This window comes from Pomacea canaliculata, linkage group LG1 (assembly GCF_003073045.1).
Source record: "Pomacea canaliculata isolate SZHN2017 linkage group LG1, ASM307304v1, whole genome shotgun sequence".
In the NCBI taxonomy this organism is placed as follows: Eukaryota; Metazoa; Mollusca; class Gastropoda; order Architaenioglossa; family Ampullariidae; genus Pomacea; species Pomacea canaliculata.
This window is the reverse complement of record NC_037590.1, coordinates 14,086,658-14,112,674: the sequence shown is the minus strand read 5'-3', so window position 1 is coordinate 14,112,674 and position 26,017 is coordinate 14,086,658. Positions and strand designations below refer to the sequence as shown.

General features: G+C 40.3%; 1 protein-coding gene across 1 annotated transcript in view; it reads left to right on the top strand.

Moving 5' to 3' along the window:
• Window positions 1-15,607, top strand: part of LOC112574574 (cardioacceleratory peptide receptor-like) — a 51,192-nt gene extending 35,585 nt beyond the window's left edge. The window contains exons 3-7 of the mRNA XM_025255750.1: window positions 3,679-3,876; window positions 8,613-8,755; window positions 12,244-12,397; window positions 14,226-14,345; window positions 14,483-15,607. Of these exons, the coding sequence (XP_025111535.1) occupies window positions 3,679-3,876; window positions 8,613-8,755; window positions 12,244-12,397; window positions 14,226-14,345; window positions 14,483-14,745 (878 nt within the window). The 3' untranslated portion in view covers window positions 14,746-15,607. The remainder of the gene's footprint in view (window positions 1-3,678; window positions 3,877-8,612; window positions 8,756-12,243; window positions 12,398-14,225; window positions 14,346-14,482) is intronic.
• Window positions 15,608-26,017: the final 10,410 nt, after the last annotated feature.

Genomic DNA, 26,017 nt, shown 5'->3' with positions numbered 1-26,017 from the left:
AGGAGAAGAAAAATAAGGAGGAGATAAACTGCGGCCCAGATGATTGAAGAGAAGGGTCAGAGGACAGTGTGTCTCCTTTGCGCCTTGGTACTGAGGGCAACAGATGATGGCTTTGGTAAAACTTCATCTGTGTTCCGCAAAGACGAAGGCTATGATTAGGCCACATCATGAAATGTAGACATGAAGCTTCCTTCATAGGTCCATTGCTACTACTTAGCGATTCTTTCTTTGACTTTCAGGTATTGCTAATATTGAATACCTGTCTTGTAATGTAACATTAGTTATATTAATATCCATGTAACATATTTATGCGCAAGTTTACAGGATTTGGCCTCCTTCTTCGAATTTCTGTTCTGTTATAGTACATTATAATACATTTTAATTATACCAGAGGCAGTCTGGGATAATAGCAAAAAAGTATAAATTGAACATCTGAAGATAAGTTTTAGTTTTTTTTTTATTGCTGCACTTTCTCCTCTGTTTACAATTATTAACGCTTCTACTTTCGCAAAATAGTGTTGAAAATTGCTGCTGAGGTTGAGGCGGTGAAGTAGCGATTAAACATGACAAACTCTTGTGAGATGAAAGACGGAAGAGACAAGCGAAAGATGATGGTGAAAAGGACAATGACCGGCCCTGACCCTGTTATTTGCCAGTGACTTGTCACGTGACCGTGCTCATCGGGCCATGACGCTGACGATAGTTTCTGAATAAGAGAAAAATGCTGTTTGTCAAGTGTGCTGAAATGTTCACTGCATCAATTCCAAGCACTTCTGTTTTCTGCTAATGTCCAGGTGAGTGCACAAGGGGAGGTAACGCCTACTTGCTCTGATATGCAGTGTTCATGTAACGGCAAAATTCCACCCTTCCCTTGCAGCAATAAAGCAAATGGCGGAGAAAAAAAACTATTATATAGCGATGCCAAATCAAATGGTCCATTCGGCGTTTTGTCTATGTGAACGGACAAAGGAATCAAATTTTGGAACTCTCGCTAATCTGAGACAAGGAAGGAATGCCAGCTCGCGAATGCCGGAATATGTTTTTAAAAAAATACACACAGCAGAGCGGACCTGGTGCAAACCAACAAACACGTCAGTTCCGGGGGTTGGAAATCCCCGGCGTCAGCAGATGGCGCCACATTCTTCATGGCAGACTGGTATTTCACGCAAATGAAGCAGCGCTGTTGTTGTGTGTTTGTCTGGTGTCGGTTGAACCATGTGTCCCAGCAGAATCCTGACACTAAAGGATGTCTGGAACCACTTGCTCGCGTGAGCAAGCTAATCATTTATACAAAACTTCGCTATTTATTTATTTATTCTAGAGTCTTCTAGAACAACCAGTAGCTTTTGCTGCTTCTAATTCGTATTAGACATTCCCTGGAAGTGAAACTTCTTGCTAAATGTTTAAAGCGAAAAAGTAGAAATGATGACTGAAATGCTGTGTTCTCCACAGCTGGGGTTTTAGACATGACTGAACTGGTTGCATGCAAGCTAAAACTATTGACAGTCTTTATGTTTCTCCCAGTTGTGACTAATCTGTGCCTAACCTGCATTGGCAGTGCGGTGGCTGGAAGCGATCTTAATCTGATAGAACAATCGATGGTCTGTCCTGGGGATGGACTCCACGCTGACTGAAGCCAAAAGGCCAGGGCAAGCTGCTATTCCTCATCACAAGAAGAAAGCTAACCAAAAGCTTTTACGCTTCTTCAAAGCTCAAGTGTTGAAAGTACATTTCCATTTTATAACACCACAACAGCTAATTTAGTTTGTGAAATAGTTTTGCTTTTTGAGGCAATCTTAAGGTCATGTTGGAAGAGTGAGGTCTCGAGCACCTCACTCACTCCCCAACGACCTGAACAGGTTACGGGACGACCTTTACCTTTGACATGTTGGAAGTCTACCATTTTGGCTGGAAAAATGCAGCTGGTCCTGCATGATCAAAGCAAACGCATGCGATCGTTGATTCTTTATTTATTTGAGGTACCAGCTTCTCTCAGCAGCCGCCTCATCATGGACTCGAGTGCTGTGGGCGATTCTGAGTCCAGATCGTTAGTTTTTCCGGTGCTTTGTGTGTGTGTGCCCAGGAGATACTGCAGATCATATCAAAAAATCGTTGCCTGACAGGCTAACATCCTAAGCCGAGGCACAAATGACATTGCTACATTTGTGTTCAGGGATACCCCATTATTAGGTTAATATTCCCTATAAATCACGTGTTCCATTTCTAAACACTCTTTTAATCATCAAAGTGGAATATCCTTTTAAAATCCCGAATGTGGTCTAGAATGTTGAAATATTTCCTAATAAAGGCGTATTTAGCATAAAATTTAAATACATTCACACGTTCACAGATATAATCAGATTTAGACACGAAAACTTCCCTATTAGGACATGACTTCAAGGGGACGTGCATATGTTGTGATGAGAGACTCTAAAACCTGAAATCAGTTTGTCCAAATATCGCACCTTCATGCTTTGCTGACATGAATTTTATTTATTATTATTTATTTATATTTATTAACGGTGTCAATCTTTCTGATATTTATTTGTTCCGTACATCTTGATTAGTAGTGTGGATTTCAGCCACAAAGGAATTTCATACATTTTTCTAAGATTCATATTTGAGTATATCTTTTTAAAGTTAGAGGAAAGTCACTATTAAAAATGTGCGGTGACTGAAAAGTATTTGACCTCCAGCCATGCTTCGTGGACATTTCCCAGTCATTCACCTGGTGATGACAGGCAGTGACAAGGTCCATCGTCCCTATTTTCAGAACCATCCTGATGGCATTAACTATTTAGCCTCCTGTCACTTACATCTCTGGACCCTGACAGCTAAAATTTCTCATGACATCACTTTTCTTTTTGTCATGGTGCTTATCAACAGTCGAAGTAAACTTTTAAACAGTTTTTAACATCTCTCGGCTCAATTCGTCGAAAAGATGTCGGTTACAGGATAACTGATACGGAAACGTTTCATCATGTGTCAACGGTTCATTAACAGATGCTTGAAGCATTCTCGTTGACCGTGTTCTTCTCGAACGCCAAGATCATGTCCGTTAGAATTTAGCTTCAATCGTAAAGTATTTTTCGAAATAAGTAACGAAGAAAAGAAAGTAAAAAAAATCCCAGAATCTTGAGAAACGAATGACACATGTTTTAGTACGATGACACCAACCTTGAGCTTGATGAAGTAAATGTAGTAGAAAGTTTGTCATCCATTAAAGTTGTTTCGTACATCAGGTTTTATGTTTTTCTGTGTTTAGTACTGCATGTATGCGTGCTCGGTTGTGGGTCTGTTAAAAACTATAGGATGATCTCTAAGACTTTTAATAACAGCAGCAAGACAAGCCTCCACCAGTGGACATTGTTTGTTGCATGTACAGGAAAAATAAAAACTAAAAATCTTTGATTTTTAGTTTGTTTTGTTTTGTTTGTTTGTTGTTTCTTGTTTTCCTTCTTGTTTTTTTTTTTTTGTTTTTGTTTTTTGTTTTTTTTTGTTTGTTTGTTTTTTTTTTTTTTTTATACAAAAGTTTCACTTTTTTGTCGTTTTTAATTCTTTTATTTCTCTCTTGTTTATCTTCTTTTTTTCTTTTTTTTTTTTGTCTATTTTTTTTTCTTCTTTTCTTTGTATGAGCACAATCAGTGTGGTTAACCGTGACTCGTGGCCTGTGTGCAGACCTGTCTGCCGGCCTGGTGAACGTGATGACGGACATCATCTGGAAGAGCACCATCGACTGGCACGCGGGCAACGTGGGCTGCAAGATCGTGCGCTACAGCCAGGGGGTCGTGACCTACGCCTCCACCTATGCCCTGGTGGCACTCAGCCTTGACCGCCTGCACGCCATCGCTCGTCCTCTTGGCTTCTCGGGGTCAGGTAGGCATCCGTTGGGTCTCTGTAGGTACACCAGTCCCCTTAGCTGCTTGGCTGTGAGTGTGATTCCTCTACATTTCATTAATGAGAAGTGGATTTGCCTGCACGAGTAATGAGCTCATGTTAGGACCGCTCATGCTCGTTCCCTACGTACAACCATCCATCCATCAATAATTCTCCCTCGTTTATCGGCCTTTCTCAACAAATATTTCAAGTGTGCAAAGATCACTTTTCTAAAGAGCTAATGCAAATAAAAACCTCGGATTTTCTGTTTGTCTTTGGTCTCTGGGACGTTACTTTTTCGATAAGCACAAACACACACCCACACCCACACAGATATACATACATTCATATACATGTACAGACATACACATACCCATATTTACACATACAATCAAACATATATACACATACATATTTGTGTGTAAGATATATGTGCGTAGTCCCGTGTGTTTACACACACAACTATGTAAATATCTATGCAGACATTTGCGTTCATAAACCAGAAGTCGACACTAATTTTCTCTTTTCTCCTTCTATTTCGTAGAAAGCTTTTGGACATTGGCTAGCCATCTATCTTTACCGTCTCCTGACGGCCAAGGAATGCGACTGGTTGTTTTCTCAGCTGAGCCTCGAGCCACAACATCTCCTACTGCACAGAGATGTTTCTTTGCTCGTGTAGATTTTACGGTGGTGATTAATTACCATAAATTCTACCGTGGTGAGGGTACGGTGTCCCATTACTGTCACAACCCCAAGCCTGGCCCAGTCTTTATGTCGGCTGGGTGTTAGGTAATGTGTGCAAAGACATTATTATAGTGTCGCCACTGAGCACCAGTCCCAGCCATCGATTCTTCTCGATTTTCCTCCCAAAGACTTTAGCGCTTGATTTTACGGGTAACATTATTGATGAATGGCCAGAAGAAAGGGTGCAGGTTGAAAAATATTGTGGCTTCCTGTAATTCAGTATGTCGTATATTTAGTATGCAAACAAACATGTACACAAGATAATCCTCAACAAACACAATCAGCGTCCTTAGCAAGTCATTGGTATCTTGAAGTAGTTGGAAATGGTGTACGAAACAAAAAGCTCTCACATTTATAGGTAATTTATTTTTGCTTGCATTCACAAGGTTTTAACTAGCTTCCTTGCCATATTAGATATTGGGTTTATTGGTACATTTACAAGGTGAATATTGGGCAGGTTCTGATATGATATGTCATGGACAGGCTCATGCTATCGTTGGGCTATTTCGTGACATTATACAGATGGGCAGGTTCGTGATATTGTGTTTAGTACGTAGGCTCTTATTTCTGATGATTAATGCACCCATTTCTAAGCTAACTCAAGCAGCAGCCGGAAAACCTTTTCTTCTTTCTACTTACCAGTGACACGTGATTGAGTACATTAGAAGAACAGGACGACTTACGTTGGGTGTCATATACAGGATGATCTATTGTACCGGTGCCGAGCGCACAAAGAAAAGAAAAAGAGAAAACAGGACAGACAAACAGGCTACAGTCAATCAAAGAAGCAAGCATACAATAAAACTTTTAGTAAAATTAAAGAAAAATCAAAACCTGTATCATAAGCATTGACACTTTTGTCTTCGCCTACCTATGGCAAATGAACTGAGGCTGATTAGACACAAAGAAAAAGGAACAACTACTCTGGTGTCTCCGGGTTACAAAGCGGGATTTCAAACAGGGTTTGTGATCAGTGATTCACAGGAAGCAGGCTTCTACTAAGGCTAAATTCTTTGGGGTCTCAGGGACCTTTCTTCAGATTTTTAAGGGGTCCCTGTTCTTCGCCCAAATTTGAAGGGGACCCCATTGAAGAAAATTGAAGGGGTCCTCCGAACTTTTAATGCGTATTGTACGCAATTTTTGCGTAAGCAGAAGCCCTGAGGAAGTGTGTCAAACATTCTATTCCAATCTCACTCCATGCCTCGGTGTGTGTGTGATGTAGGTATAATGAACATACTTTAGTGATCGTCCATACAAGATGAAGACCAACTACAGGAGGCAGACACGACATCTCCTCGTAAATTCCCTTCTCATGGACAAGTCGCCATTACCTTCTCGTTCTCCTCGTCTCTCGACTGTGGTCTGTAATGCGATTGTATTGTGGTGAGTAGCAGTCAGCTCTAAAAGTGCTCAGTCAGAAGTTTGCACCATGTTTAAACAATACGATGCCGATTTAGTTCTCGACTGAAGAAGAACGGCTCGAGGTCCATTTGGCCCAGGAGGACTGTTTTTATTCACGCAATAAGAAGCTCGGTGCTGATTTGATGGAGGAAAAGAGCCGTTATTTATTCCAAGTAACAGGTCTGATGCCAGGATAATTAGCTTTCGAGTAAGACTTGGGAAAATATTTGTCCGTACTTTATATCCCTTGCCTCTTCAACAGGCGTATAACAGGGTCAGAAGGTGATCGAGTTCCTTGCTGCGTAGATGTACGAGCGAGCGGTCTCACATACACAGAATATATACATTCACGAACGCAAGCATACATACACCTATACATAACACATAGCAAAGACATTCACAGTACACATACTGAATACAATGCTGTTAAAATATTCTAGTTTGGGATGTTCTTGAGAGTTTTAATTCACAGCTGACAAGAGGGAACAAGCAAGTCTCTATTTTTTTTTTTTGTATTCGATAACAATGCGAAATCCTCTCACCTCCATCCTGGTAGCAGGTGAACGACGACTGCTTTCTATGTTTACTGTGCATGCCTTTCTTCAATCAAGACATCTTCATCAATGTAAAGGAAGTCTCTAGGGTTGAACTGACTGCGGGGCTTCAAAATCAAATCACAGACTAATTGGCTTCGCGGGTGTAGACCAGGAGCGCATGTAAATATTTTCAAACGCCTTTGCTTCCCTGGTGGGGACAGCTTGCACTGAACATTGCGTGACTGGCCATGACATTTCACCTTATCTCACAGTTTTTTGTGGAATAGCAAGCCATTCGCCTTAAAAATGCATTTCAAGAAAACTCCTCAGAGAACAGGATAAATGTGACAAATTAATCTCAGTCTCTATTCGAAAGGTTTTTTTTCCAACATTCTAACACGCACAGGAAGGTGATTGGAGAGATAACCAAAGAGTTAATGGAATGTATTATCATCAAAGTCAACTGTATAATAACATTGAAAACGAATCACAAAACTATGTTTATCATTATTATATAAACAATAAGAAAGATGATTACAAGCAAATATATATATAAATAAAAAATAAATAAAAATAAGGAAAAGTGGAAGAGAAAATATTCGTATAGGACGGTTGCTTCTGAATGTTTTTTATCACAATAACCGGAATATTTCCTTCCAGAGAGCCAACTTTGCAAAAACAATAAGAAAAAAAAAAGAAAGAAGTGCATGTGGCGTAACTACATATAAATAATTTAGTCAGGGTTCGCTGACTTTCTCAACATTAACGTGTAAATATTCTCACTCTGGTCTGTCAGCTCTAGCATTCTTTTATCATCCCAATTTGGCCGCTTGTTTCAAGCTGTCTTGATTTGGAGGACCATTACCGCAAGGCTGGGAGGGAGGAAAAGCGCTGGAAACGTGTTTTTGTGTATTCATGGCGCTGATGCCCAGCTTCCTTTCTCTGCCAGCTGTACTTACCGCCTAAAGACAGTCTGTCCATCCATGGACATCGTGACCAGACGAGGCAAATACTACTATTACCCCCCAAGGGCTACAACTCTCATCAGGCGTTACTCCCCGTGCACCGAGGTATATGCCCACCACACCGGATCCTGAAATTGGATCAGCGAAATAAATTCTCTCTCTCTGGCTCCGAATTTCTTCTGGAATGCCTTACTCTCCTCCACAGGAGAGCCAAAGGAATCAAGAAGCTAGAGAGCGAACATTTTTTTGACATTTAATGCCCTTTAAGTAAGTCTGTACATAGTGTACAGCTTAGTCACTTTAAAGGTAAACACTGTAGGACATAATTCGAAACAGTTCCAGAACTCGGTCAAGATAACAATGTGGTCTAGCTGGAATTCCCGAGATGCTTGACTAGCTTAGGGAGGTCCTATGGAAGGTTTGGAACTAATACAATCAACAAAACTGATATCTATTTCTAGTGTCCGTTAGTAGAGCTTTGCATCTATCTTGATTAAACGAGATAACAATGTAATTAAGTTATAAGGCGGAGGATTTGCCCTGTGTCTGCGGTGGAATGATTCAGTGGATTCATTTCTCTCGTGGGAACTGAGGATCTTAAACACTGGCAAGAAGGGAATCTGGAAATGGTATTTCGTAAAATTGTTATGAAAGTAATCAGAGATGCCCCTTTGTCTTCCATAGCTATCATCCGTTATTTCGTCTTTCGTCGTTTTAATGCATTTATCTTCCTGTCTATCCGTTTGTCTGTCTGTATTTGAGGTTAACGTTGTCCTTTATTTCCTTTCGATATTTTTTTCATCAAGTTCAATATTTCCTTGCGACATCAATCCATCAACCATTGATTTTTTTTTTTGCAGAATTCATATAAGCAATTCGTGCCTGGGGAAAACCCTTGTTTAAGTCGTATACCTCCTTTTATTAAAACTGAACCTATGGTTTACGCATCATCACATGTTAGCATTTCCTGTTATCTGTGAGAGCAATACAATTAACTGGATTTCCGATGTGATGGAAAGGACAACATCTTCTGCCATTATTTCTCGCGCTTTTCCAAAGTAAACATCGAGACATGTCGTAAATGTGACAGGTCTCCGCATCCGTCTGCTGGTGGGCTTGGCCTGGATGTTTGCCCTGCTCTTCTCCATCCCGATGCTTATCATCACCGAGGCCCGTGTCATTAATGGCCGCATGCAGTGCTGGGTGGATTTCCCACAGCCGTGGATCTGGAAGGTAAGGCACCGTAACGAAGTGGGAGGTTACAAGTAAGAAAGCAGCATTTAAATGTTATTTTGAATTTTTTTTTGGTAGAATTGTTGTATTTATATTTTTTCAGACAATATTTTCTCTTTAATAGAATAAAGGTTGTGCCAGCTACAGCTGCTGGAATTAATTATGAATATATACGTGGAGAAAACTTAGAGTTGAAGTTTGCATTGTTCCTCTGTCCACTACCCCTACAAAACACCCAAACAACAATACCATGGCACCAAGGAAGTAAAATACATACTTACCAACTAACCATCAAACCAAACAAAAATCCAATGCTAAATCAAAATTATAAATTCGTTCGATCTTTATAAACACAATACAATGCAAATATAAAACATTTATTAATCCTTTCAGGACTTTGCTGTGTCTACCTTCAGTAACAGTCGAACATCACTTGACATAAAACAACACAGGCTGAACAACCAACCAACAAACAAAACCAACCAACCAACCAACCAACCAACAACCAACCAACCCAACCAACCAACCAAACCCAACCAACCAACCAACCAACCAAACCAACCAACCAACCAACCAACCAACCAACCAACCAACCAACCAACCAACAAACAAACAAACAACCAACAAACAACCAACCAACCAACCAACGTGGACAGCTACCGGAGAACTATTTTTCACACCTGTATATCTACGCATCTGATGCCTCTGACCAAGGATAGATGTATAGATATTTTGTAAAATCTTTGTTTTTCGTGCGTCTTCCAAGAGCAAAGAAGCTCAGGCGTGAGACGCATTCACCGAGTGTCAGGAACTCTCAGGTTTGCTGCGGTCCTGTTGAGGTGGCCCAGACTGTGATATCAACTCTGAAGGTGACGAATAGGTTCCCTGTAACCTCATCCGATACATGCCGAGATACTAAGACTTCGTCTTGTGGGCAAGCCATTTGTATGACTTCTACAGACAGAGAGCAATCACTACATCTGTCTCGAGAATCTCTTTCAGTGACAGCCAAGCGCGCAGGACATACAAAGCAGACAGAAATCTTGTTAGAGAGAATCAAAAGTGATACATCTCACAGGTTCTAGTCAGATGTCAGGTGCGTGGGTGGACTAAATTAGGAGAGGGACTGACTACAATCCATTTATAAACATTAGTCTGAGAAATAATTCCTTATCGCCAGGGTCTATCACTAGACCTTTGATGTAAAAAGTAGGTGTGTCACCGCTGATGGAGATTCTTTCACTGGGTTTAATTTGAAATTTAATCTGTTACTGACGAACGTTGCCTTTCAAAGTACCTATTCAAAGTTTTTATTAAAATTTTAAGATGTCATTATAAAATAATAGTTTATCTGACCTCGTTTTAAAAGAAATAAAGGTTTTACGGTGTGCCTGCAAGGGATCTCTTAAAAGCTCAGAAAAAAACCTGATTCATACTGAGAGAAGTGGTCTTAAATACATATTCTGTATTGCTTGTGAGAATTTGTTCTTCCCCGCTCCTCCAAGTGTTTCAAATATCTCCTTATTTTCCATGATTTCATTTTACTTAAAAGTACTTGGAAACAATTATTTTTCCCCATCTTTCAACTCTTGCTTCTTCCAACATTTCAAACGACGACCAATCAAACCTTTCAGCTTGGGGACAAATTTTGGAACAACATACATCTGGTAGATAAAACTAGGAATGATTTTAGGCTATTTGATTTAGCTCTTTTTAAAGACATTGCTCTGTAAACAATGAAACCTCTGCCTTAATTATTTTTCACAAACATTTTGTTCTGAATCAGAATCTAATCACGAAAAGCAACAAGAACAAAATTGCCACCGATTTGTTTTACCGGGAGAATTAGTTTTGAAAAGTTGTTTTTCCAACGGAATGGTTCTTTTTCTAGCAACTGTCGATCATTTTTCTGTTCTTGGGAGACATTAGGAGTTTGTCAAGGTGGAAAACCTTAGAGTCATTCATGTCAGAATTGTTTGGCTTCTGCTGTTTGCGGAATATTGTTCTCACACTAACAACATTAACGCTTTGTCGCTAGTTAGTTTTCATACCCATGTTTACTCAGCAAACCAAACTATTTTTTGCAATTTTGCATGATTAAATTCCGGAGAGAAAATATCATATTTGCTTCCATTGCAATTTCGTGATTGCTACACACACGTGCACGTGCGCGCATAGGAAAGAGAGAAATTAAAGAACCAAAAAGTGTTTAATAAGGATAGAAATGATGCGCTGAGAAACAAAAAATCAGTCTTTCTCTCACAGTCTTGATGCATGACCGCAAAGACAGTGAAACAAGGACAGTCTTACAGACAGACTTGCTCAAGCATAGTCAGAGAAGTTAGAGAGATTAGTCACCACGTGCAGTAGTTGGTGGCACAGAAGAAAACGAAGTCTCCTGTGTACAAAAGCCTCGCCATGGCCTGGCAGAGTATCACCGAGGTCCACATCGATGTTCTTGTAATCCGTTTATAAACCATGGACTGTCCTTAGTTAGCGCCCACATCCTGGATGCCGAATGACTCTCGCCTGGAGGGAACGCTCGGAAATGACTGATGTTTGCGCTGCTGAACTTCCGGAATCGCAAAGACGGTCAAGAATTGAGTTGTCGTACTTTGCGCTCTACTTCAAAGTACACCAACCGCCTCCATTTTGTACCTATGGAGGTCTGATCGCAGCTATCAAAGGCACAAGAAAGGAAACGATCGAGACAAAGAAAGAAAGGAACAAAAAGAAGGAAGATAGGAATACAAATGTTAAAAGAAAGAGATAATGAACAAAAGCTTGTACAAGATCTGACAAGTTCGTGTACAAAATGCAAATGCGAGTTTGAAATTCAATGGCGTAGTTAAAGCTTCAGCTTGTTCCAACATTTCATGCCAATGGCGATAATAGAAATAAAAACAGATAATAATAGAAACAGGAAGACAAACACCCACAAGTTGTGTCTCACACAACAGGATATCACATGCACGTGTTGCTCTCGGCGCAAAGGCCAAGAAACACTGTGGCTTTTAAGCAAATTTAAGCCCAGGAAGTCAATGTGTGTGCAGTAAATTTCGGACACAACAGCTCAACATTGCTCTGTGTTCTGTATTTGTAAAACAATTCTGAATTCAAATCATTTTTATTTCTTGACGACGATGACTCAAACTCCAAAACTGCAAGACAGAAAACAGCGATATTTTACCTCCAATTTGTTGCCATCACACGAGCCTACGACCAGAGCCAACGGAAGCAGGCACAGAAATGAATCGAGAGAGAAAAAAAACAGGTTTAATAAAGGAGTTCAGGAGCTGAATGGATAGTTTTCGTTGTTTTCAAATATAAAAAGTTAATCTCGAATGTTATCCATTATTTTCAGTCAAACATGTACCTTGAATGCGATTTAACAACTGAAAAAATTAATTATGCTTAGATTGGTTAGTGCATTGCATTAGGTTTGTATGTGTATGACAAGATATTTACAATTATTGTTTTTATCTCAGCTGTATATCACAACCATCGCCGTGATCCTCTTCTTCATCCCTGCCATCATCATCGCGGTCTGCTACATCATTATAGTTGTCATCATCTGGAGCAAGTCGGCTTTGAACGTGGGCGAAATTCCTAACAGTAGCGGAACGAGGCTGATCAAGAATGGTGAGTGAGCCCTTTGTTATGAATAGTCCGCCTGTTTTTTTTTCTTCTTCCTTCTCTCAGCCCTCTAGCTCTTCTCTCCATCCCTTGTTTTCTATTTTTTATTTTAGTTTTCTACACTTTTCAATGCTGTTTTTTATATGCGGTGTTTCCGGGTTGTCTACCCTTAATTTCCGGGTTATCTACCCACAATTTATTAAATAAAAATTGACCCAGATAACATCGGCTGTTTATAGCTGCTAAACGCGTTTAAAGGAAATTTAGATCAAAGCTAGGTTGACTAATTTCACCAACGAATAGGTCTTATCTTCTACGAATACTGAATTTCTAGTCTTCCTCAGCAAGATGAAACATTTTTGAAACCATCAATAAAGATACTATTAAGCCAACATTTAACTGCCTCCTGCCAGAAGCCGAGAGGACAAAGCAAGTGGCCGAGGGCACCAGTGTGTTCCGACTCCGAGTTCGATGTTCAATATTTGATCAGAGGAGAAAAATGTCAAGCTTTGGTTTTCACGTCCTCTTGATGTCACGCGGCAGAAGTCTAAAAGGGTTTTTAGAGAAACCCTACTAAACACCTTCTGTCAGCGTAAAAGGGCTGTAATTTTTGCACTTCCGGGGAGCCCGGTCGTTAGCCCACTTATACCCGTTTCTTAATCAGCAGGCAGAGCTCGTGATTTCCGTGTGCTATCGGATCGATATTTATTCATCCAAAAACCTTTTGCCCCATGAGGCATGGGTCCCCCTGACTGCGGGCTCCGCGGGTTTTACTGTTTGTGATTTTCTAGAGGCTAGTTTTAAACTGATCGCGAGAGAAGTTTAAGAAAAAAGATGAACGGAATAATTGGACTAGTAGCAAGCCTGTAATTTTACTTTCTTCTCTCATCCTCTCTTCCTCTTTTTATTCCTTCTTCCTTCATTTTTTTGACATTTGAAATTTTATTATATTCAATCACCCCACGAGGGGGATGGAGAAATGTTAACTATTCATTATTTTCTATTCCTTCTTCCTTTCTTCTCTCCCTTTTTCTCTCTCACTCTGTTCCTTTCTTCTGTCGCATTATCTGTTCATTTGTTCAGTTGGTACGCACGTTGGTTCATTCATGCGTTCATGTTTGTAAAATGTTTCTTCATTCACTCTCTCTTTCCCAATTGTTTTGAGAATTCTGCCTTGCTAGTACTATTTTTCTGCTGCATTTGTCTAAAAAGGCAGCAGAGCACGGCGAGGGAACCCTAAGAAAACAAAACTTCACATTCCATTATGTGAACACGATAAGGCCCTGGAATGACATCCCACATTTAGTGCAGTGCAAACATGCTGAAGCTTTCCCCCGGAAAAACTAAATTTCTACAAACAATAATTGGAATTCATAAAAAGAGAAATCTTTGAGGGAAGGGGGAAATGAAAAGGAAGAGGAAGCAACAGAAGAGTGATCGAATATTTTTGTAACAGCATACCCGGTACCCGGGAAAAAATGAAGCTTCGGTATTGGAGAAACAAAGTGATGGAAAGGAGAGTAAAGAGTGTGCGAAGAAAAAAAAATCAGGTAGTAAGAAAAATATAAAATCACTTTGCAAAGACGTGAACTTTTGTCGTTATACTGAGATTATTTTACATCCTATAAAAACATTTAAGATTGCAACAACATTCTGGCAACTGAGTTGTATTCTTTCTCCGATTTTAATGTTGTAATGCAATGTTTGTATGTTTGCATGCGCGTATTGTTTGCATAGTCTTCGTTTCTACAAACTTGATTTCACACACATGCACACACAGTCACATGACAGTCTGCTATGATAAAGTGACCATGCGATGACATGTGATGACCAGGAGGCCACATCTACGTAGCGGCCAACAACAGACACTTCAAGGACAGCGCCACCAGCAGCAGAGGACTCATCCCCAAGGCCAAGATGAAGACCATCAAGATGACACTGGTCATCGTCTTGGGTGAGAACTACGCGTGTGTGTGTGTTCGCACATGTGTGAGTGTGTTGTGCTTACGAGTGAATGAATGTTCAAATATAGAAAATAAAGTCCGTCTCCTGCTCACGTGTTTGTTCACAGCTGTAAAAATGTGATTGCAGTCTTTGTCATCTGCTGGAGTCCTTTCTTCGTCTTCGATTTGCTGGACGTCTACGGCTTCATCGAGCAGTCCCAGGAGAGCGTGGCCCTTAGCACCTTCATCCAGAGCCTTGCGCCCCTCAACAGCGCCGCCAACCCCATCATCTACGCCAGCTTCAACACCAAGATGTGCGTCAACCTCTTCCAGAGGAAAGGGAAGCGACACCAGTCCCCCACCTCGTACAATTCCCACATGTCCACCAATACAAGGACTACCGTGAACTGACCCTGGTCATGAATGGGAGGCAAAGAAAGATGAGTGATGTCCGGTTGACATGGAGTTCTCTGAGGAAGAAAGAAATCCTTTCTATATTTGTGAAGGCTGATACAGGTGTCCGTTTACAAAGACAGACCACCAAGACAGAGTGGTCGTGATCGAATACTGGTGATGTCATGTGCAGTTTCGTTGAAAACTCGGTCAAGAATTATTGGTCTGCTGAGTCCAACTCTGCACATAATGTAAACGAACTTTTAAAAAAAAGTCTCTTTCAAAACAGTCATAAACAAGGAGAGAAAAAAATCTCCAAAAATTCAGTTGTTGACTTGAAACTGGCAGGCTTTAGTAACTGATGTTTAGTAAACAATGACAATGTGCCGGGTGCAGTTCCCAAAAGGAAACAAAGGAATATTATCTGAACAGGAAAAGCCAAAGACCTGGGCTGATTATGACTGAGTTTGTCTGTCATTCTCACAACAAACAGTCATGAGACAAGTTTAAAATGAAAATGTGGCGGAGATCGACTGAAGTACTTAGCTTGATTTTAACGAAGAAATGTTTATTTGGATGTCCAGTGTCAAGATTTATTCTTGTCTGTTATTCTCCTTTGTCCTTTGAAGTTGCCGTGTCCTACCATAAACGCTGTCAACTGAGCGCATTTTCCACTGAAACATTTTGAACTATCTACACATTATCTTATTTGCATTCGTGTCTGTTTTATCTTTGTTTTGTTTAGTTCGCTTGTGATAAAACTGCTAACTGCAGCCAAAATGAAATTATTCTGAGAAATAAACTACTTCAAATGAGAAATAAGTCCTAAATTTATGAATGGTAATAAATGAATAAATAATATACATGTATAAGTAATTTATAGGGTAGTATGCATAAATCGTGTAACTTAAAATTATAAAATATTTGCATAACATTAATAAGAAATCAAAACTAGATTTTTAAAAAAGACATCATCTTTGTATATTTCATTCGATACATAATTTCATCAATAGGTAGAGATAAATTAAAAATAATACTAACATTGCTTAAAACGATCATTAGTAATTTATAAAATCTCAAACAGAGTTTGGGACAAATGAAGAGAGAGAGAGAGAGAGTGTTTTGCAGAGAATAGCCACACGAAGCACAGTTTACAACCACGTGATGTGAATTTAACATAATTATAAGAACGATGCAGTTTCCCCTCTCTCTCCTCCCTTCCCTCCTGCCAATTCATTCACTATATCACAGACTGTATAGTAAGAACAAGAGAAGAAATATTCTTCGTTTCACCTGTGTTTTTGTGCAACTGACTCATTTTCTGCTTCGGATACTCAAACTTGCTGCTGTGTATGGTCTTCATTTCTTAGGGTTTTCTTCAAATTGGACTGTTGCTACCCTTTGTTACTGTTTATAACAAGAGGGAAAAAAAAAGACCGTGAAAGTTAAATGCGTTCTTCTGCGCCAGTTGCCATCAGAGAGAGAGAGAAAAACAATGTACTACAGGCAACTTGTGATTTCCCCGTGTTCACAGAAAATTATATTTAAGGAAAAGAAAATGAAGGACACATTAGATTTTAGGGATTACTTTATAATTAAATAATTATGTTACCAATATTGTGTTTTATTTCTGCTTTACCAGTTAGCAAGATTCTAATAATACATCAGTTATTAATATGACCATTAGCATTCATATGATATTAATATGGCCATGACTATTTTATGAAAACTGTTTACATTGTGCTGTCTTCTAGAACGCATCCCTTGGCTAAACCCCAAGTCACGTGTAAAAGCCTCTTACTTAATCTTCATTGACATTCATCCTCTGTTCTCTGTTTTTATCAGCTGGCAGACGTTCTTCTTCATCTGGTTCAGAACAGATGAAATACAGTAATATTGAAAACTAAGGTTCCGAGATGACGACTATTATTAAGTACAAAAAGGTCAAGAGAAAGGGACAAATTCAACCTACTTTTGACATTTTTCGTGCTAGATGAGTTATGGGACGACATACTTCTCGTGTACTTGTTCCTATGCCGCATGTCATCTCTGTCTTGTGTTAATCTTGATGAGTTTCCAGTGCTTTTTTTTGACAAAATGTTGGCATAACAGTTGCGTTTATGAGTAGATGAACATTATACAATCCTTCTTCGCTGTTGTTTATGAAGTTTTTGTCAAAATAATTCAGAGGGTCGTGATAAACAAGCAGTTCTTTCAAATATTTGAATTCAAGCAAAGAACACAAGAGAACTGAGATGAAAGTGGAGAATCTGCTAGAGGAGGACAGATGATAGAACTGGTCAAGGAAGCTGAGCAGAAAAATAAAACTGAAAGGGAGGCAATGTAGAACTCGACTTAACAGTGAAAGACAACTCCATGTTTTGAAGGTGCCAGACGTGACTCAGATTCTTCAGCCGATTTCGGTCATCAACTCGGTGAGCTGTAGGGAAGAAAAAAAAAAAAAAACTGCGTAGAACCCAAGAGAAGATAAGATGAAGCCGAGCCCGACATGGCGATGTCTAGAAAAATAAGATACCTCTTTGTTGTAGTTCTTGTGTGTTACGCAATGTGATTTCTCTAAATAATTCCACTTCCTGCCGCTGGCCTGGCACCAATTCAGTTTTGGCCAATTACAGGGAACAGCCTCATGGATTGTCTCACCTTCTGTGTCTTCTCTCTATCTTTCCCTTTCGCTGTCAGGAATCATAACATGCTTTAAAAACTTTGACACTTCCTCCCAACACTTTCTTGGCTATTTCGCTGTGGTGTAGACCGCCGATCATTGCAAGTCGTGCGACATACTCATCAAGCCAGCTTTTCTGCACTCGCTGAGGCTCGGCATTTGTCTTGTGCAACGCTGATCCGATTACCTCGCTTCGCACCAAATTTTACCGGCCCTGCAGAAGGTACTTCTGAAAAAAAAAAACTAAGAGGAAGGCTGGAAAAGCAGAGGATGCTGTGTCATACAGCCTTGAACACGGATCTCACAGTCAAGAAGAGAAAGTTTCTAGATCCTCCTCCGGGATTTGAGCATCTTTGTTACTTTTTGGTCGTGTCTTCTTGTTTCTTCTTTTGTCTCTGATTTGCTCAATTTTTATTTCCTCATTTCCTTGTCAGTCCTATTCCTAAGCAGTCGATGGAAGTTCTTTCTTCAGCTGCCCTGAGAATTTTCCAAGATGTAGTGGCTTTGTAATGACTTTTGATATTTTCTTTCATCGTCTTGTCTCCTATCTGGGGGATCGCTAGCAAATTATTATTCACAGTATTTTAACGTGGTGGCTACTTCATTTGCTTATATAAACTGTTTCACAAAGTCTCATGAGGGATCGATCCAAATTTGCGGCTAAGCAATTATAAAATTGTCATTATCGAAAGTTATTGCGACTATAAGAATTGTCTGTATTATGTTTTACTTACTCGCGCAAATTATGTGTCGACACAAAACGTGTACAGGAAGATCCAGGGAAAGAGAGAGAGGCCAAAATTATGTATTAGAATATTTTTACTGAAACGATCAAAAGTAGTTTGACTACATATATTTACAATATGATATCGAAAAGTGAGCGAATTTCACACCAGCAAGATAGTGATTGAAGGACCTAACCTATCCCAACCTTTTGATTTCGATAATGTTATTATGTCGAGACTGAAAAGTAGAGAACCAGTAAATAAGCAGGAATTTGGGGAAAGGTGGTGTTACGGCCTCCTGCGCACCAGACAGGGAAATAGCCTGAATCAGCAAACTAACGGGAACGTGAACCGAGGGTCGCCCCTCGCTTTATGTCGGCTTGCCTTTCAGACGTCCATCTTTTCGGGATCTCGCCGTCTGACCGGAAAATGAGACGAGAGTTCGTCCGCAGTCACGCTTTGAGATTAGACTCATAAACAGAATCCGCCAAAAAGGGAAAAAAAGTGATTCATGTATGACTTAAGATCAGTAAGAACCCGTTCAGACAGGAAGAAGAGTCAGTCTGAATGCCTATTTCGCTGGCGAAAAGCTCTCGGAAGCGCTCGTGTGACGAAGAAGAGAAGGTTCCTGCCATCAGAAACAATTTCTGTCGTCCTTGAGCAGAAAGTGTTTCTTCAGTGGCGGTTAGCGCTTGGGATGCAAGCATTGTAAAGCCTTGATGACACTTGTCTGATGCGATGCTTCTAGCAATCATTTCATAGAAAATATTTCAGAGAGGTTGAGAAGACGTAGGTACTGGGAGAAATCCACCTCTAAACTCTTTCAGAAATTCGAAGTCATTTAACTTGAGGCTATGGCTATTGACTCCAAGGTCTGGTTACTTCGGAAATAGCTGTGAGAAAGAAGCACAATAGGGAGTCTTCATGCAAGTGGAATTATTTCTTGCTGAAAGGGATGGTGCGGGAGATATTTCTAGCGGAATATTTTTTTCATAGATGTGAGATCTTCATGGATATATCAATTTCTTGGAGGTTTTAATGGACCTCTGGCCCAGTTGTATAACAGCAAGTAGATAATTGTCAGTTAAACTGCTAATAGTTTCTAATTTTTTTTTTTTTAGATTATCTCTTTACCTTAGCTATTCAGCTAGCAAAAATGGCCTCAAAAAAAGGAAACATGAAACAGTGCCAGAACGACAGAACTTTAAGCCTCATCAACCACCCAAAAAAAGGTATTTTACATCTACTCCGTTTGTCCTCAGCCCCTGGAGACTGACAACCGTACTCCTGTCCCATTGCCGCTCCCAGAGATCCTTTTAACGGTATCCTGCAGCATTTCACGGATCGTTCAAGAATTCCAGCCAGCGTTTCTGAAGTTCTCTGGTCCGTTTATCGTCTCTACAACTGATTATCTTTACCTCAGTTAAGCGAATTGATATGGCTTGCATTCATCTCCTTTGTTGTTGTCCCTCCCGCGTTCCATGCGCCTTGAAGCATTAACTTCAAAGAGTCCTAAACCAAGAACTGGCTCTGTGTTGAAGTTCATTGTTCCGCACAGAGTTCAGGATGAAACAAGGGACGAGTTTGATGGTGAAAATAAAGAATTCGTCCAAACGTTTTGATGGTGTCTACTATTCCCACTTTTTAAACATCGGTTAATTAGCAGTGTGCTCGCCATTATCGTCTCTTGGTGTCCCAAGTTCTTCGCTCAGCACAACTCCGTGCACACAATGTGTGCTAATTGCGATTGCTTGTTGCTGCTTATCGTACAGGAGATAGACATACAGGTGGTCAATGTCCACAATCTCTATAATTTTTTCCACATCCTCATCTGCTTTTTTTTCATTTTTGCTTCTAGTACACAAGTATTTGTGTCTCAAATTCCAGTTGTGGATACATATTTTCAATGCCAGACCATCTGCTTTGAACTAAAAATTAAAACTGTCGCAGGACGAGAAGTTTTAAATGTTCTATTTTGACTGAGAATCACCATCATTGTAGAGTGTGTTTGTTAGAATTGTGTTCCTTTGTGTCCAACAAAAGTGGCTCTTAGTGTACTACTCGTGTTTATAAAGTCGCACGACAAGACGTATTGGAAACAATATGAATATTGTTCACAGCGCTTTGTGCAGCTACTGACTGGTTTTGGCCACAGGACAGGCTCATAGGTAATGAGATGTTCTCGGCCTGGGGTGATGATCGATGGTGTGGTCGATAAGCTGGTCGCGGGTTCTCTGTACTTGCGTCTATGTGTATCCGTGCGTGTGTGTGTGCGTGTGCATGCATATGTGTGCGTTGTGACGCGTGTGTGTGTGGATTTGTGTCTGAATGGTTGCATATGTGAATATGTTATGTGTGGGTGTCATGTGACTGCTTGCGTGTTTGAATCTGAATGTGTGTGTGTGTGTGCGCGCGCGCTCTCTCGCTTCAGTAAGACATCCTAAAGTAATACATCCTGTTAGTCCTGTGTAACTTGTAGTTGTCATAAACATGGAAGTAGATCTTACATCGATGTCATAGTCACTAGGCATTACCGAGAGATAATGTATTTGAACCCCTCAACAGTGTTTGTGTCAAACAAGTAAGCAGATCTTTGTCCTGTTGGTCTGCGAGAACATGCATGCACGTGTTGTTTGTGTCTGTTTGATGTCCCGTCTGAGTAAAATGAAGGCGAAGACAGGCAGAAAGTCAGACATTCAACAAGACATAGGTGTGTAACCCTGAATTCACTGTCTAAAACGTGTTTCATTTTCAAGACATTTGTTGTAACCAAAATGTGAAACTTATTTACATGTACCTAAACACATTCAAATCATGAGTTTTGAAGATTAACTCACATTGTTTACATTTGAAACATACAGTACTGTTGCTGCAACTTGTGTAAGCAGATGTCGCTGTAATGCGTCAGGAAGTGACGTAAAGAGCGGTGGTGGGAGGATTATGGGTGGGGACTTTTCGACCCACGATAGTAGCCTCATTGAATACTTAGTGTCAGATTGCTGAGTCCTTCCATCACCAACTCTTTGTATTTCCAGGCATATTTTCTCATACCAAAATATACTGTAATATGTTTAGAACTTGAGTGTGTGTAATGCCTCAATAAATATGATTACTTTCAAGTAAACATCCAGACTTCTTGGAAAATTAAATGTGTGTTGGGGGAGGGCTGGGTATGTGTCAGGATACGTTGTGCCTGATTACAAATTTGAGGTCTTATTATGGTTCCATTGTGGTATTGTTTCTCGTTATTTGCTGTCTGTCACTAACCCCAAAACATCCCATAATAAATACTTTGTTTTCCATGTGCTTCGACGAGCATGAAGACGCTATTGTGGAGCGCTTGGGGTTCAGGTCATAAAAAGGACTTTTGAATGACACTACTGTTTTGTAAAGTTTCATTGTTTTAATGTCTCATAGAAATCGTAGTTTTTCCATTCCCATTGAACAAGGCATGCATGTGATTTGATTGATAAGTGTGGCTGCTTGAAAGCAAACTCATGTAAGCAAAAACCATTTGATGTCGCCAATGGCTTTCAATAAACGATCTTTCTTTCCTCGCTGGAATGAACTGCAATTGTGACAACTCCTGCATTGAGTGGACGTGAATAATCCTGTCAAATAATGGTAAAGGAAAGATACAATCTACCACGATCGTGCATTTACAGACATCCATGATGGTATGTGCGTGCCCGCGCAAGTGCTACCTGTCGATGTATGTCTTGATCTTTGTGTCAGAAAATGGAGGTATGCAGAAGGGTGTCATATAAGAACTAAAAATGATGAAGAAAGTATGGTGAAAGACAAACTAACGTGCTTGAAGCAAACTGACATCTTCAAAAACGAAACCTGACAAATAAAAAGAATGGTTGGGGAGAGGGGAGGAAGAGGAAAAGAGAAGTAGTGGAGAGTGAAAAACTTGTAAGATGATCGTGAGACGAAGAGACCCTTCTTTGTCTGTTAATGAATTTCTTTGGCTATTATTTCAGAGGCATCACAAATGCCGATGCTGGATTGCTTGGTAAACACTTTTTTAAACCAAATCCGCAATCTGCTTAAAGAGAATAATTCTATTCAGAGATGTGGGCCCAGCTGCATAGCTCGTGGGATGGCAAAACGCCTAGCAGGCAGCTGAGAATGGAACGGGAGTTTTAATTTACAGCTGCACCTTAACAAACTAATCAGAGCCTAGCGTTGTGCTCGTGCAGCTGGGCCCATGAAGTTACTGAAGCTGGTCGAGTCTAGTCCCTCCACACAGTAGAAAGTAAGGGAACGACAAGGACTTTACACCAAATATTTCTCACGTTCGCAAAGAGAACTTACTTTTGGGAGTTCTGTCTTAATCTTGCGTGTATCCTTTTTTTTCTTCTTTTTTGAAATTGATTTTAATCTAGCCGGTAACCTCCAGGTCAACTTTGTGACCTCACCAACCTCTTGGCTCTGCTTTTCACAACAGTTGCCAGGAATGTTGAGGTCCTGATCGGTGTTCTCTTTTCTCCACCTCGTTACATTTTTCGTTTCTTTCTACTCTTTTTTCCTTTTCTCGTCCTTGCTATTTTGTTCTATGCGTTTTTCACTCGCCGTTATCTATTTCCCTTCCATTTCTTTCACACACTCCCGTCTCTCTCTCTCGACAGTGACAGCAGACGTGCTGATGAGATGGCTAGGTTCCGAGGGGTTCACAGACCGATCCATCTCGAGCTACTGCAGTCACCCAACAAGTTAACACGCGCATCAGAGCGTCCAAGTGTTGCAGCCACTCGTATAGTCCCCTCCCGCTCGAGCCCTCCTTCCGGCGCAAAGTACCAACGTACTTAAACTAATGGAACTTGACTCCTGACATTTATTACGAGGAAGTGTGAGGGCTAGACAGAGAAACAAACTCGTGGCTTTTTCTCACGGCACACATAAAATTTCCCCAGTTTTCGGTTTTATTCTTTATATACTTCCTTCACCTTTTTTTTAAAAAAAAAAAACAAAAGCTAAGTGTGCTCACAAAATTGAAGGCTTCTTTCCAAATCTCTCTCAGTACATTAAGCTTGCCTTCACACGGTTAAATGTTCTCAAAACAACCACCACCACCACCCTCCTCCTCCTCCTCCTCCTCATCATCATCATCAAACTACCTGTCGTTTCTGCATAATCCCTCAGTAAGTGTGTTTTAGTTAAGTTTGGGTGGGTAGTATCGGCATTGGTGAAGATTGGCGTAGAGTGCAAAGGTCATCCTAACTTTTTCAATTCCTCCCCCATCATCCTTCCCCAGTCTTTCCCCTGTCCTTTCCAAGTCGTCTGCTATATCTTGCCACCATTTTTTTAAAAATCCACATTTAAAAACACACACACACACAAAGAGAGAGGCGGGAAGGTGAGAGAGGAGAGCTCAAACAGCTGAAGTCGTCGCTTAAACTGCTATGATAATCAATGAATTATCGCTCGCTTCGATCTTCTGTCGGTCTTGTCGCTTTTCTAAAAGGTCACTGGCCTCTCCGCTGTGTGCAAAGTGGACAGAGAGATCAATAAAATACCTATATACACTGTCATTAATATCGCCATACTCGTCAACGCCAGTCGTGGTCAGATTGAGGTTGGGGAGACTGGAGGAGATGACCGTGCGGGCACCAGACATCGATTCCTCCGTATCGCCGTGAACCCTCTGTCGTGACCAGCAGCAGTAGTAGGTTCACATGGCGCAAGGGACACCCGACCCACCGCGGGGCTGCAGCGACACCCCTAGCCCCGCACGTGATAGTCCTCCCTAGCCCACAGCCCTAGTTGCCCCGGACCATGCAATAGTGTACAAAGTTACATTGCGAATCATCAAGAAGTCCACATCTCTAATTAACAAGCGAGGCTTGACGTGGTTATTAATAACATGTTTCCTAGTGTGGAATAATTTTCTGACAACTGAGCTGTCTATCGAAAAATTATATGTGGCATTCAGGCTTATTTCTTATAATACACACTTTATGAAAAAAAACCACCATCCAAATCCCAAGCAAATATACAAACTCGTAAACAACAAAATGCTTCGTGTACTGCTAACACTTTTGTGTCCATTAGTGTCGCGAGGTCAATCACGGTAAACGAAAGCTTGTTGCATCTCTTGATCATGCAAAAAAATTATGATTGGGTTAGTTTGTTACCAAGTTTTCAAGAAAACTGGAAAAATGTTTCAGTGTCACAAAAAAAAAAAAAAAAATTACGTTCACATTAATTACGGGAAATTCGTCTATTCTGGGGCGTGTTCTTGATAAATATTCCAGCGGCTCATAAATATGGTGGCAGTACGTTGAATAAACGACTAAATAACTATACAGTATGACAAGAAGTGAAAGATAAAGTGATGTCCCTTAATGCTTCCTCAAGATTAAATGTATACTTTTATCTCCGACAGGATGAAGAAGGGAAAGAAAGAGAGAGAGGGGAGAGAAGAATCTTCATGGATGTGGCTCCGGAAAAATTCGGGATGTCGACAACCATCATCTCATGGCAAACCACCTCTTCACATTACATTCATTAAACCATAGCGTGCTGACTCCGAGAAGTATGGGTGGCTGGGGGTGAGAACGCGACGCCCTGGTTGAGACAAATACGTCGGGTGCCGCTGGTGTTTCCTAAAACAGATTCATCATGTTTTCACATAGCTATCCGCACGTCGACCCCATCATGCACCGCGCGTGCTCCGGTCCTTCGAACTTATTTTTTCTCCACATCGCGAGTTTGTCTAAATACTCACTATCGCCTAGCAGTAATATTTATCGTCGTTTTCGTCTTATAAATCTTCTTCATTGTTCACGTATATAATTCACAGTTTTTCACCATGTAATACGATTTTCATCGCGTATCGAAGTCGTCCATGTTACAAAATAGATTTTATACGAGTACTAGGGTAAGTTAAGAAAACTGAATATGTAGAGCTGCCTAGTAACTGCCGCCAAACATGCGTGTAGTCGAACATCAACGATATGCCTTTCAACCGTGGGCAAACATTCGGACACCGATCACCAGTCTAAAACCGAAATAGATGACTGCGAGATGTCAGGCTCAGGGACTTAACCTTTCACAGCAAGCTGCTGGTTATCTCTCTTTAGCTGCAATGTTTCTTTACACAGGTTGAGCCACTGCCACCACACAGCTACCAAAACTGGGATAAATATTTAATGTTGCATAATCCGTAAGGGTTTCCGTTCGTCAACGCGTGACATTTTTATGTGTATCCTAAATTTGTTTTGCTTAAAGCATCAATCTTCTTTCAAAGCTTTGTTTAATGTTACTGTTTTAAAGTTTCATTCAGTTCTTTTACAGTAATCCGGATTTCCCACCTACACTTAAGGCTGCTGCTGTTCTGCTTTTGTGCGTGGATCTATAGGGGGACTGCTTTCCATACTTTTGTTTTTTTTTTGTTGCGATTATATACTATTTATCTATATGGTATGCTTGTTGAATCTGAATGTCTTTTTTGAGAAACATATCCAAGGCCTTGGTTAGCATTTAGAGGACCGAGAGGTTCTTTCAAGGGGTCATCTGTCCTTGATGTCACACATACACTAAATAGTATTCCTTCTTATTTGTTATTTATGTCACCTAAAAGAACATTCCTCTGCAAAATGGACTCAATAAAGTCTTGACCGTTATTTTATCTATTTCTGTCTCCACAAAACTGGCACTTTATTTCTTGACGTATCATCCGATTCTTGATAGATTGATCATATTTGTTAGTTTTACTACTTTTCATTAGTATATGTAAAACATCCAAGCCCATCTCATACCCATTAACATTTTGGTCAAAATCCAGATGCCTCTAATATGTTTATGCTGTTATAACTGTCAACTTAAAGAGCTTGTTGCATACACAAACTGAAGGATTAAAATGAAGGCAGTAAAA